The 13,383-nt window shown below is 37.3% G+C and overlaps 1 protein-coding gene across 1 annotated transcript in view; it reads right to left on the bottom strand.

Annotated features, from left to right (window-relative positions):
* The window catches only part of SCLT1 (sodium channel and clathrin linker 1), a 258,104-nt gene that overhangs the window by 106,817 nt on the left and 137,904 nt on the right, over window positions 1–13,383 (bottom strand). The window contains exon 14 of the mRNA XM_036765501.1: window positions 3,478–3,549. Within this exon, the coding sequence (XP_036621396.1) occupies window positions 3,478–3,549 (72 nt within the window). The remainder of the gene's footprint in view (window positions 1–3,477; window positions 3,550–13,383) is intronic.

The raw sequence follows: 13,383 nt of genomic DNA, 5'->3' as shown, positions 1-13,383 counted from the left end.
GATAGGGGAGGGTATTGGAGGCTTTAAGGGCAATTAGAAAGCTGTAACAATAATTTACTGTAACAATGTTGTAACAAGTGAAAAGGATAGATGAGAATACTACATAGAAGTAGAAATGATAGCATGTGATTAGATTTAGGAGTAGAAGATAAAGTAAAAAATAACTGAGGTTTCCAGACTGGATAATCAGAAGGATGTAACTGCTGTCCACAGAATTAGGGCAAGAGGCGAGAAGGAAAGTTTTGGGAAGAAGAGAAGTTCAGTTTTGGACAATCTGAATTTGATGCGCTAGTATGACACATCCAGGTCAGATCTCCAACAAGCAACTGCACATGTAAGACTGGAGCTCTGGAGAGATGCAAGTGTCATCTTGGTCCAAGCAAATTAAAAAAAGTGATTCCCACAGGAATAACATTGTCAGTAGGAATTTTTCTTATGATCTGTGTTGGACTAATTCCCACTTAATTTCTACCTGCATTTGTGACAATAAATCCAATGATATGCCTTTACAAAGATGACGGTAACAATTCTGCTGTTGCTGCGTCATTTCACACACATCCAGCTCTTCGTGACCCCATTTGGGGTTTTCATGGCAAAGACAACGGAGTGGTTCGCCCTTCCCTTTAGCAGCTCATTTTATGGATGAGGAAACTGAGGGAGAGTTAAGCAACTTGTTCAGGGTCACACAGTTAGTAAGTGTCTGAGGCCAGATTTGAACTCATAAGAATGAGTCTTCTTGATTCCAAGCCCAGTGCTTTATCCCCCGCGCCACCTAGTTCCCCTCAATAATAATAATATCTAGCAATTATATCAGGTTAATAAAATGCTGTAACACATCTATTATCTCATTTGATACTCATACTAACCCTGTGAGGAGATACAGTCATTATACTCATTTTATAGTTGGGGAAACTGAAGGTGAGGTAGGTTGTCCAGGATCACAGAACCATTAAGCGTGTGAAGTGGCATTTGAAATCAGGTCTTCCAGACTCCAGGTCCAGAGTTCTTACCCACTGTGCCACCTAGCTACCTAAGTAAAAAAGAATACCCATTTCTTTGATAATCAGAATATTTGGGGTAGGCTGATTAGGTTTTTAAAGGATTCATACTTTGTCATTTGGGACACAGCTATCTCAGGTATCGTATCTATGCCAAATGAGAAATGTTTGCCTTAAATACAGAGAATAGTTACCCTTTGAAATCAATCAAGCTATTGACAAGATTTTTAAAACTGTGACATACACTCCTTTCTTCAATCAATCAATAGTCATCAAACATTTATTAAGTGTAATACATACAAGGCAGTATATTAGGTGTAAAAGTTACAAAAAGAAAAAAATTGAAATTGTATCTGCTCTCAAAGATTTCATCTACCAGTGGTACAGATAACATGCATATGTGTATGTAAATATAAATAAAATGTGAAAAATAAATACAAGGTAATTTTTGGAGTGGCACTAGTAACTCGTAACTACTAATAAATGTTTTAAATGAACATATTTTTAAATGTGAAGAAACAATCAAATGTTTATAAAAAACTGTACAATTTTATCTATAGAATTCAACAATGTAACATCATATCTCATTTTCATATAGAGAGCCATATAGAGAAAGAGAGAGTGCGCACAAATATATATATGTAACGAGAGCACAATATACAGAATTCAAATACATTCAAAATTTTTAAAAGACTTACAAACATGGATGAATAGTATAGTAGAAAGAGTACTGAAATTGAAGTCAGAATACAGTTCAAATCCAGGCTCTATTACTGTTTAATTCTTGTTAATCAGTCAGTCAATAAGTATTTACTAAGCACCTACTATATTCCTGGAGCTAGGCTAACTGCTGGTGATAGAAAGAAAGGTAAAAAGCCAATTCTCACAGAGCTCATGGCCTAACAGAGGAGACAATATGCAAACAACAATGTACAGTACACAAGCTATATACAGGTTAAATTGTAAATAATCAACAGAAGGACGGCACTAGAAATAAGGGGGATCAGGAAAGACTTCCTATGGAAGGTAGAATTTTAGCTGGGACTTGAAGGAAGCCAGGGAAGCCAGGGAGGAAAGCAAAGCATTCCAGGCATAAGGCACAGTCAGTGAAAATTCCTAAAGTCAGGAGATGGAGGTTCTTGTTTGCAGAGGCTAGTCAGTCCAGTGTCACCAGATGCAAGATTACTTGGGAGGGAGTATAATAAAACTGGAAAGGTGTGTATGTGGGAGTATAAATGGCTTTGAATACCAACAGGGTTTTATATTTTATCTTGGAGATGATAGGGAACCACTGGAGCTTACTGAGTTGGGGGTGGTGGGGGCAGGGGGGCATGTTGGGGGAGTGGGAGGGAGAAATGACACGGTCAGACTTGAGCTTCAGGAAGATCCCTTTGAAAGCTCTGTTGAGGCAAACCAAACAACAGGATACTCAAATGCTCAAAATTCTAGGAGTGAGGCAATGTGGGCCTGTACCAGGGAGGTGCCAGCATCAGAGAAGAAAAGGGTGTGTGTGTGTGTGTGTGTGTGTGCGCGCGCGCGCACGCGTGTGCATGAGAGACGTTACAAAGGTAAAATCAATAGGCCTTGGCAACAGATTGGTTAGCCAGAGTGAGGAGCAGAAGATGAGACCTAAGTTGAGAGTGTAAGAGACTGGGAAGATGGTGATTTCCTCAACAGCACTAGGGAACTTAGGAAGTAGAGAGAGTTCAGTTTTAGACATGCTGAGTGTAAGATACCTTTGGTATATCCAATTCGAAATCTCCAATAGGCAACTGTGAGACTGGAGGTCAGCAAAGAAGTTAGGGATAGAAAAGTAGTTTTGAGAATAACTGAAATCATGGGAAATGAGATTACCAAGAGTACTGAAGAAGAAGAGAAGAGGTTCCAGCAACAAGTCCTGTTGGCCACCCCATGGTTATGAGGCGTGATATGGATGAAGATCTAGCAAAGAAAACTGAGAAGTAATCACATAGGTAAGAGGAGAACCAAGAGGTCAAACAGGTTAATCTCTCTGGGTCTCAGTTACCTCATCAATAAAAAAGGGGCCTTCTACTAGATGATCCCTAAGATCCTTTCTAAAACAAAATTAAGAAAACCCTTAATAATATCACTACAAAACAAATCATGAAATCCTTCAATACTATGACCACAAAACAATGATACAATTAAGTGTTATGCAATATAAGCTATGACTGCAAAAAAGAGAGAGAAAAATTTGGGTTAGAGTGATTTGGAAAGTTTTCCCTAAACTAGGAAAAGCATATATAATTTTCTGGTCTCAAAAATGTTCTCATTAACTTCTACTGACCCCAGACATAGTAATGCTACTGTAATTGTTTCTTTTCTTTTAAAATACATTTTATCAATGTGATTTATCAATCTCTCTTAAATAGAACCTGCTGAAGAAGCCTTAGCCTTTATGGTGAAACAAACGAATTTATAAATTTTGTAAGTAATAGCAAAACATTGTTTAACATACCATTTGAAGGGCTGAAAGTTCTTCTATTAATTGAGAAATCTGTAAATTATACTGTTTTCTTGTATTTGCCACCTGTATAAAGAGATTTACAAAAATTATTAAGCTCAAAATCAAAAATTCAAATTTAATAAATATTTTAACTTCTGGGGGAAGAGGACAAGGAATACAAAAACCAAATAAGATATGGTCCAAGTGTCACCATACTGTCACACACACACACACGCACACACACACTATATCCCTGTGTCTTTGGTTACCTTTGCTGCTGTCTAAGCACAGTTTGATTGGGGGAAAATACACCCCAAAGAACCATGTTTCTAATATGGCAAGTACATAAATAGATGTAGAGTGATATGAAAGACATAAGATAGATTACGTTATTGCTACTATTATTTGATATTCTAGAAATGATAGCTACAGTAATAAAACAAAAAAAGTTGAGGTAATGAGCCTACGTAAAAAAGAGGTGAAATGTTCTCTTTCTGCAAATGATATAATGGTTTACTTAGAGAATGATAAAGATTTAATTAAAAATTTTTCAAAATAACTAGTAACTTCAGAAAGTTACTGATGTTAACTTTATGGTCCAGTCAAACTGTCCTTTTAGCCATTCCTTACATACAGACATCTGCTGACTGTGCCTTTATACAGACTGTCTTCCATGCCTGTAATGCAGTCCCCACTCAACCCAGCCATCTGAAATCCTTATTTAAAACTTGAAAACTCAGTTCAAGCATATCCTTCCACACAGTTTTTCCCCCTCTGATTCCTCAACCTTCCAGTGCCTAAACCTGCCCCCCAAATTACCTTATATTTATTTTGCATATGTTTATAGGCGCATGTACAAGATCTCTGAGTAGTAATGACTTTCATTATTATCCCTATATCCACAGAGCTGAGCATACAAAACCTCACACATAGTAGACAATATATTCTTGTTGACTGATGAAATAGAATATGAAAGAAACATTCAAAATCATCAGCTTTCTCATATATTACTAATAAAACTTAATAGGAGAAACTAGAAAAACAAATTATATTCAAAATAATGATAAGATGCATAAGATATCGGGGAACCAACCTTCTAAAACACATTCAGGGCTAATATAGATGTAACTATAAAATATGATTTACAGAATCATGAAAGGTTCCAATAACTGGAGAAATATTTATTATTCATGGTTGAGCAATAACAATTTAATAAAAATTACAAACTACCAAAATACACTTACAGACTTAGTGCCATGTCAATCAAACTACCAAAGGTTTACTTTACAGAATGACACAAAATAATAGCAAAATTTCACTGGGAGGAACAAAAGGCTGAGAATCTCAAGAGAAAAAAAGAAGGCATGAAGGAGGCCCAGAATCAACATAACCATCAATATATCTGGAATTGAGAGAAGCAGTTAATAAGGCAAAATCTTGGTAGCAAATATATCTGAAAATGAATTGATATCCATGAGAATTGAAGTATATAAAAATAAGAGCCATCCTGCAATAGATAGGTGGTCAAAGAAAATAAAGCTTGCAAAATAAGAAATTCAAGCTATATGCCATATGAAACAGCCATATGAAGGAATGCTCTGAATCAGTACTAACAAGAGACATTCAAACTAAAACAGTTCTAAGGTTTCATTTATGCCTATCAGATTAAGCAAAGTTGACAAAAAATGAAAAACGCTGGAGGGCTGTGAGAATATTGGTATACTAATATTCTGTTGGAGGACGTGTTAATTGGTATAATCACTGTGGTAAACAATTTGAAATGACACTAAAAGAGTCACTAAATTGCACATGCCTTTTGAACAAGCAGTATATTACTAACCATATACTCCAAAGATGTTGATGACCAAAGGAGAGGTCCCATATGATCCAAGATATTTATAAAGTCATTTGCCGTAAAGGCAAAAAATTGGAAGGAAAGTGATGCCCATCAACTGGAGTATGGCTGAGCAAATTTCAGCATATAAATATAACGGGAGTAGGTCAAGGTCAAGAAATGGTAATTATGAAAAATTCAAAGCAACATAGGAAAACTCATATGAATTGATACAGAGCAAAGTAGGGAGATTCAACTAACAAGATGACCATGACAGTATAAAGAGGCTGTTGTTGTGTTTGTCCTTCATTCTTGAAGAGGACCATGACGTCAGGAAAATGATGACCTGACTTGCAGTTGACTTTGATTTGAGTGAGGGAGGGCTGTGCGAGGTCACAAGCCTCACTTTCTCCTCCACAGCCATCTGGGTCCAGTGGCCTGATATTCACCAGGACTACTGGAGATGTCCCAGGATGCATTAGGAGACCCTGGCCCTTTCAGGCTAAAGTCTTTTTAGGTTCTCACTTTGAGTAAGGTAACACCCATTCAGTGAATAGGCCTCTTTAAGAAGTTAATCAAGGGATGTCCCCTTTAATCAAAAACTAAAAAAAAAAAAAAATCAAACTGGGAAGGTAAGACTTTCAGGGTTTCCACTCAAAAGAGAAACAGTTACTATTTATTATTTTATTCATTCTGTGCTAGGAGGGCAGGGACCTATTGTCCAATCTATGAGCTCCAGGATGAGTTGAGTTTAAGGCTGCCCTAAATATAAAGAAAAACAACAGGGAAAGACTTATTAACTGCTCAGTGCAACAACCACTAGCATACCTCATACCTCTTAGAAGAGAGATAGACCATAGGTAAGGAATGATACAAATGGTGTCAGACATGGCCAGCGTGTTGATTTATTTTGCTTGCCAGTACTTGTTAAAAAGGTTCTTATTTGGTAGAAAATAGGGTTTTTATCCGAGTTAGAAGAATAACTGAGAAGTGAAAGTGATATAAAAGAAAAAAAAATTAAAGCAAAGAAGAATCACTTTTAGTTGGGAACGTTAGGGGAGTTTAGAAGGGAGGCAGCACCTGACCCGAAAGAAGTGAAGGATTTAAGCAGGAATAGATGTTAGCGAAGCCCGTTTCCAATATCAAGGGCATGGTGCAGGAGAAAGTGAGATGAGACAAGGGAATATCACTACCTTGGCTGGAATAAAGAGATAGTGAAAAACAGTAAAAGACGCCATGGCATAGTGGATAAAGTCAGAAAGACCTATGCTTAAGTCTTGGTTCTGACTCATACTAGCTATTTGATCCTTGGTAACTCCTTAAGCTTTTAGTGCCACAGGTAAGAGTTCCTATTAAGGATGTAATGACAGGGATTGTTAACTAAAAAGGAATAGTATGAGATAGGGTGGGCAGCTAGGTGGCACAGTGGATGGTGTCAGGCCTGAAGTCAGGAAGATGAGTCTGGCCTCAGACACTCATTATCTGGGTGACCCTGGGCAAGTCACTTAACCCTCAGGTTTGCCGAGTTTTGCCTCCAATTTTTTGCCATTACAACAAATGACATTATAAATGTCTTGGAACATATGGGACCTCTCCTTCAGTCTTCAAGATCCTTGGAGTATATGATTAGTAATGATACTGCTTGTTCAAAAGTTATGTACAATTTAGTGACTCTTTTAGTGTCTTTTCAAATTGTTTTCCACAATGATTATACCAATTAACAGGTCCTCCAACAGTATATTAGTATACCAATATTCTCACAGCCCTCCAGCTTTTTTCATTTTTTGTCAACTTTGCTTAATCTGATAGGCATAAACGAAACCTTAGAATTGTTTTAGCATGAATGTCTCTTGTTAGTGCTGATTCAAAGCACTCTTTCATATGGCTGTTGGTAGCTTGCATTTTCCCTCAGTTTCTTATCAGTAAAATGAACTGGAGAAGGAAATGGCAAAACCCCCAAATGGGGTCACAGAGTCGAACAGGACTGAAACGACGGAACACCACCACCATCAACATGAAATAGGGTGGGAATGGTAAGATGGAGCTAGATTGTGAAGTCTATCTAATTCAAGAAACCAGGCAAAAAAGTTTAGGATAAGAAGTGGATAATAGAAATCAACCAGTATAGAATGAGTCTATATAACCATAACTTTGTAGCTGTAAAATAGAAAAATAATTATGGCATGTGCACTGAGTTCTTCAAAAATACATAGAAGATGTAATACACAGTCTGAAATCTGATAAGCCCATGGAGAGACACAAAACACCTTTTTCTTATTGACATCAAAAAATAAAAGCTACTAACATTTAATTAATAATATTTAATAAAGGTCTCACAGAGGGGAATGTTATGCACACATCATTTAAACTAGTTCATTTACAAGTAAAACCCTTACCCAAGTTCATTAGAATTATAGTGTTTTCCTTAATTATAGCACTTCTGAATAATTACTCATGTCTCATCAGAGACATTCCACATATAATCCGGTTTTGGTAACATTCTGTAAATTTTTTAATAAACATCCACAATATTAAACTACTTACAAGGAATTTCTGACACTGATGAAACATTAGGAATTAGCTAATGTGCTGTAAAACAACTAGGAATATTCCAGGGTTGCTATCTTACATAATACATTAGTTGTACATCAACTGTAGGAAATGCCCACGTCATTTTAAAAATAAAATTTTGTTGTTATATTTTGACATCATCTGAGTTTCTCCCCATATTCCTCTTCTTACCCATTCAGAAAGCCATCAGATATAGTAAAAATAGGAGATGTTTTTGTTGTTCCTTTATAGTTAGTTATACTTCATTTTTTTATTTTTGGTTTGTTTTTGGGCAGGGCAATTGGGGTTAAGTGACTTGCCCAAGGTCACACAACTAGTAAGTGTGTCAAGTGTCTGAGGCCGGATTTGAACTCAGGTCCTCCTGACTCCAGGGCCAGTGCTCTACTCACTGAACTACCTAGCTGTTCCAGTTATACTTCATTTTTGAGAATTATTAATGACCTTTACTTGGTCTCCTGTTATATTTTTGAAGGTATTCCTCTATTCTTTTGTGTTCAGTTTTGTTAACATATAATTGTATATTCATAGTTTCTGATAATTCTTTAAAAAATTTCTTCTGGTTATGTTGTGATTACATCTTGTACATCTTGCTATTTATTGATTTGATTTTTTGACTTTTTAAAATAATGGTTGGCTAAAAGACTATTAATTTTGTTAGTCTTTTCAAAGGACAAACTTTTCATTTTATTTGTCATCTCTGGAAATTTTTTCGGTTTCTAGTTCACTTATTTCTCCTTTAATTTTTAATATGTACTCTTTTGCTTTATTTTAGATTTACTTGTTGATTTTTCAAATTTTTAAAATATACGTTAAGTTCATTAATCCTCTCATTTTATATTTTGTTAGTCTACTGCAGAGAGTTTGACTTTTTTCCCTCAAGGACTGTTTTAGCTGCGTCCATGAAACTGTGGTATTATTTAAGTATTTAGGGTTTTCTTTCACATACTTTTAAATCATTTCTATGATTTATTCTTTGACTCACGCATTAAGGATTTCAATACTGTCTCCATTTGGGCATGTGCATTTTGTATTCCCTGAACTGATTAGCTTTTTCTTGAAGAATTTGTTTACTCTTTTGGCCATTTTTTTTTTAAACATCTAATAGCTCTTCACCCTTATAATAAATTTTTACAAAAATTCCATGTGGTACTGAAAAATATGTATATTCATCATCAGTCCTATAGAAGATGTCAAAAACCATTTAGGGCTAGCTTTCCAGCAATTTCCAATTTTATATTTTCCCTTTTATCTTTCTGTTAGATTTGTTCAGAACTGAGAGATATTAAAGTCTCTGGCCACTGAGGTATTATGCCTATGGTGTCTAGGATTTCTTTTTAAAAAATTAAGTTTCCTTATCTCTTTTTATATTGTGAACTTTTGTTTTTCCTCTGTCTAATAGCATGATTGCAACTCATGCCTTTTGGTATACTTCTGATACAAAGTAAATTTTGTTCTAGACCCTCATTTATTGTCTGACTATGCTTTTGTTTTTTAGGTATGTTTCCTGTAAGCAACAGATTGCAAGGTGTTGTTTTCTTAACCAATGCCACTCTCTTTTGTTTTAATGGATTTAAATGTAAAGTCACAAGGCTTAGGCTAACCTTATCCATCATTTGTCTCTAATATATTTTTCTCCTTAAATTGAGGATTTTTCCTTCTTTTCTAAAAAAGCACTTCCGGGGGTGGAGCCAAGATGGCAGCTGGAAAGAAGGGACTTGCCTAAAGCTCTCCCCCAGGACCCTCCAAACACCTATAAAAAATGGCTCTGAACAAATTCTAGAACTGCAAAACCCACGAAATAGCAGAGGGAAGCAGGGTTCCAGCCTGGGACAGCCTGGATGGTCATTGGGTAATGTCTATCACACTGTGCTGGGAGCAGAGCAGAGCCAAGCATGGGCCATGCCCAGACCAACCAGACTGGGAGCCAGGTGGAACAGGCCCTAGCACCCTGAATCAGTGAGCTGTGGCAGTTACCAGACTTCTCAACCCACAAACACCAAAGACGACAGAGAAGGTTAGTGGGAAAAACTGCGGGGATAAAGTGAAAGGAGTTCCCTGTCAGCCACTATCACCCCTGTCAGCTGGGGGCAGCAGAGGTGGTACAGCTCTGAGGCTGCTTACAGGGCTACAGGTGAAGTTGCTTCTGGCCCCAGGCCCACCTGGTGGGAGGAATTAAGTGGCGGATCAGGGCAGTCGCACAGTGCCTGCTTAGATCTGAGTCACAGTCTGGTTTGTCAGTTCTTGGGGGAGGAGGAGCACAGATGTGGCAGAGCTTGCTGTGTAGGAATAGCTCTGAAAACAACAGTACAGCCCCTCAAGCTTGGGACAAAGTGCTCTCTACTCTACAGGCAGTCATACCCCAACAAAAAAACTCAAGGGTCAAGTAGTTGGCTGGGAACATGGACAGGCAGCAAAAACGGACTCAGATTCAGACTCAGAGTTTGGAATCTTTCTTTGGTGACAAAGAAGATCAAAACGTATAGCCAAAAGAAGTCAACAAAGTCAAAAAGCCTACATCAAAAGCCTCGAAGAAAAACATGAACTGATCTCAGGCCATGGAAGAGCTCAAAAAGGATTTGCAAAAGAAAGTTAGAGAAGTAGAGAAAAAATTGGGAAGAGAAATGAGAGTGATGCAAGAAAACCATGAAAAACTAGTCAATGACTTGCTAAAGAAGACCCAAAAAAATACTGAAGAAAATAACACCTTACAAACTAGACTAACTCAAATGGCAAAAGAGCTCCAAAAAGCCAATGAGGAGAAGAATGCCTTGAAAGGCAGAATTAGCTAAATGGAAAAGGAGGTCCAAAAGACCACTGAAGAAAAAACTACCTTAAAAATTAGATTGGATCAAGTGGAACCTAGTGACTTTATGAGAAATGAAGCTACTATAAAACAGAACCAAAGGAATGAAAAAGTAGAAGACAATGTGAAATATCTCATTGGAAAAACCACTGACCTGGAAAATAGATCCAGGAGAGATCATTTAAAAATTACTGGACTACCTGAAAGCCATGATCAAAAAAAGATCCTAGATATCATCTTTCAATAAATTATTAAAGAGAACTGCCCTGATATTCTAGAGCCAGAGGGTAAAATAGAAATTGAAAGAATCCACTGATTGCCTCCTCAAGTAGATCCCAAAAAGAAATCTCCTAGAATATTGTCGCCAAATACCAGAGCTCCCAGGTCAAGGCAAAAATACTGCAAGCAGCCAGAAAGAAACAATTTGAGTACTGTGGAAAAACAATCGGGATAACATATGATCTAGCAGCTTCCACATTAAGGGATCGAAGGGCTTGGACTTCGATATTCTGGAAGTCAATGGAGCTAGGATTCAAACCAAGAATCACCTACCCAGCAAAACTGAGTATCATGCTCCAAGGCAAAATATGGACTTTCAATAAAATAGAGGACTTTCAAGCTTTCTCAGTGAAAAGACCAGAGCTGAATAGAAAATTTGACTTTCAAACACAAGAATCAAGGGAAGCATGAAAAGGTAAACAAGAAAGAGAAATCATAATGGACTTATTAAAGTTAAACTGTTTTGTTTACATTCCTACATGGAAAGATGATGTGTATGATTCATGAGACCTCAGTATTAGGGTAGCTGAAGGGAATATACATACATAAATATGTATATATATATATATTTAGACAGAGGGCACAGGGTGAATTGAATATGAAGGGATGACACCTAAAAAAAATCAAATTAAGGAATGAGAAAGGAATATATTGAGAGATGGAGAAAGGGAGAGATAGAATGGGGTAAATTATCTTGCAGAAAAGTGGCAAGAAAAAGCAGTTCTATAGGAAGGGAAGAGGCGGCAGGTGAGGGGGGATGAGTGAATCCTGCTCTCATTGGATTTGACCTGAGGAGGGAATAACATACATACTCAATTGGGTATCTTACTCCACAGGAAAGAAGGATGAAGGAGATAAAAAACGGGGGATGATAGAAGGGAGGGCAGGAGGAGGTAATCAAAAGCAAACACTTTCAAAAAGGGACAGGGTCAAGGGAGAAAACTGAATAAAGGGGGATAGGATAGGAAGGAGCAAAATACAGTTAGTCTTTCACAACATTAGTATTGTGGAAGAGTTTTGCATAATGATACACATGTGGCCTACGTTGAATTGCTTGCCTTCTTAGGGAGGGTGGGGGGGAGGGAAGAGGGGAGAGAATTTGGAACTCAAAGTTTTAAAATTAGATGTTAAAAAAAAAGAGTTTTTACATGCAACTAGGAAATAAGATATACAGGCAATGGAGCATAGAAATCTATCTTGCCCTACAAGAAAGAAAGGGAAAAGGGGATTGGGAGGAGTGGGGTGACAGAAGGGAGGGCTCACTGGAAAATGGGACAATCAGAATATATGCCATCTTGGAGTGGGGGGGAGGGTAGAAATGGGGAGAAAATTTGTAATTCAAACTCTTGTGGAAATCAATGCCGAAATCTAAAAATATTAAATAAATAAATAATTTAAAAAATGAAAATAAAAAAATAAAAAAGCACTTCTTTTTACTTTCTCCCTTTTACCAACATTTTGCTTTTCTTCTTCCAAGCTGTCCTTTACTTGTGTGTATTCAAATTCCCAATTAGGTGTTTTCTATTTTGTTTTTTTGGACAGACTTGCCACCATGGTTTCAATTTTTGTCTTGTAATTATTTCTGCTCTGCAAGGTAGAAATTCTACTTTTACCATTCTCATTTCTCTCTTGAGTCATTCAGAAAATCGTGCTGTAGGTGCATGCTTTCTTGGCAATACACAGGATCTTCTGTTTCATCATTAATTAATATTTGTTTGTCTTACAATATTTATTCAGATGTTTGGACTTACATAGATAATCTTGAGGCCATCTTCCCTTCTACTGTTAGTATCTTCCTTGTGGGTTTATTTGTTTGTGTTCCAGGTTTTTAACTGAGTTTTCTTCCTCCTGAAATATCTGGCAATTTCGGTGTCTTTTCCTTATATTCCTTAATTAGTCACATTCTGACTCCCCTCCCTTCCTGCACTGATTGCAGCTTTCCATATATCTGGACCTCAAAGCTCTCTCAATCTCCTTTAGGGAATTCACATTTTTCCAGACCCTTTCTCTGTTCTAAGTAACTTCTGCGGAAACAAAACTCGCTTCAGCTGGCTGACAGTCTCCTCTCTTTCAGGCTCAGTTACAGTTCAGATGGTTCCTTAATTTTCTGATTAAGTACTGCTGCAGCCCAATGTGTTGCTACAAAGCTACTCCAGGTAGAGTAAGAGTTCACCTGTCTTCCATCACTCTCTACCTTTATGGCAAAGGGAGGAGGTGAGTGGAGGATGGAGAAAGAGATGATTTCTGTTACAAGGCTGTTTGTGGGTCAGGTTGTACCAGCCTTCCAGAGCTTGGCTGAAGGAATGGCTGAATGAGCACTATCAGGATTAGGGATTAGTCTTTCTGCTGTTAGTTTATTAGGCTTCTACCCTTCTCAGGTTCTTGGTGTTTTAGGTTGGGGAAACATCTGCATTTGCTTAACTGTTTAACT

Source organism: Trichosurus vulpecula, chromosome 6 (assembly GCF_011100635.1).
Source record: "Trichosurus vulpecula isolate mTriVul1 chromosome 6, mTriVul1.pri, whole genome shotgun sequence".
NCBI lineage: Eukaryota > Metazoa > Chordata > Mammalia > Diprotodontia > Phalangeridae > Trichosurus > Trichosurus vulpecula.
This window is presented reverse-complemented; position numbering and strand designations above follow the sequence as displayed.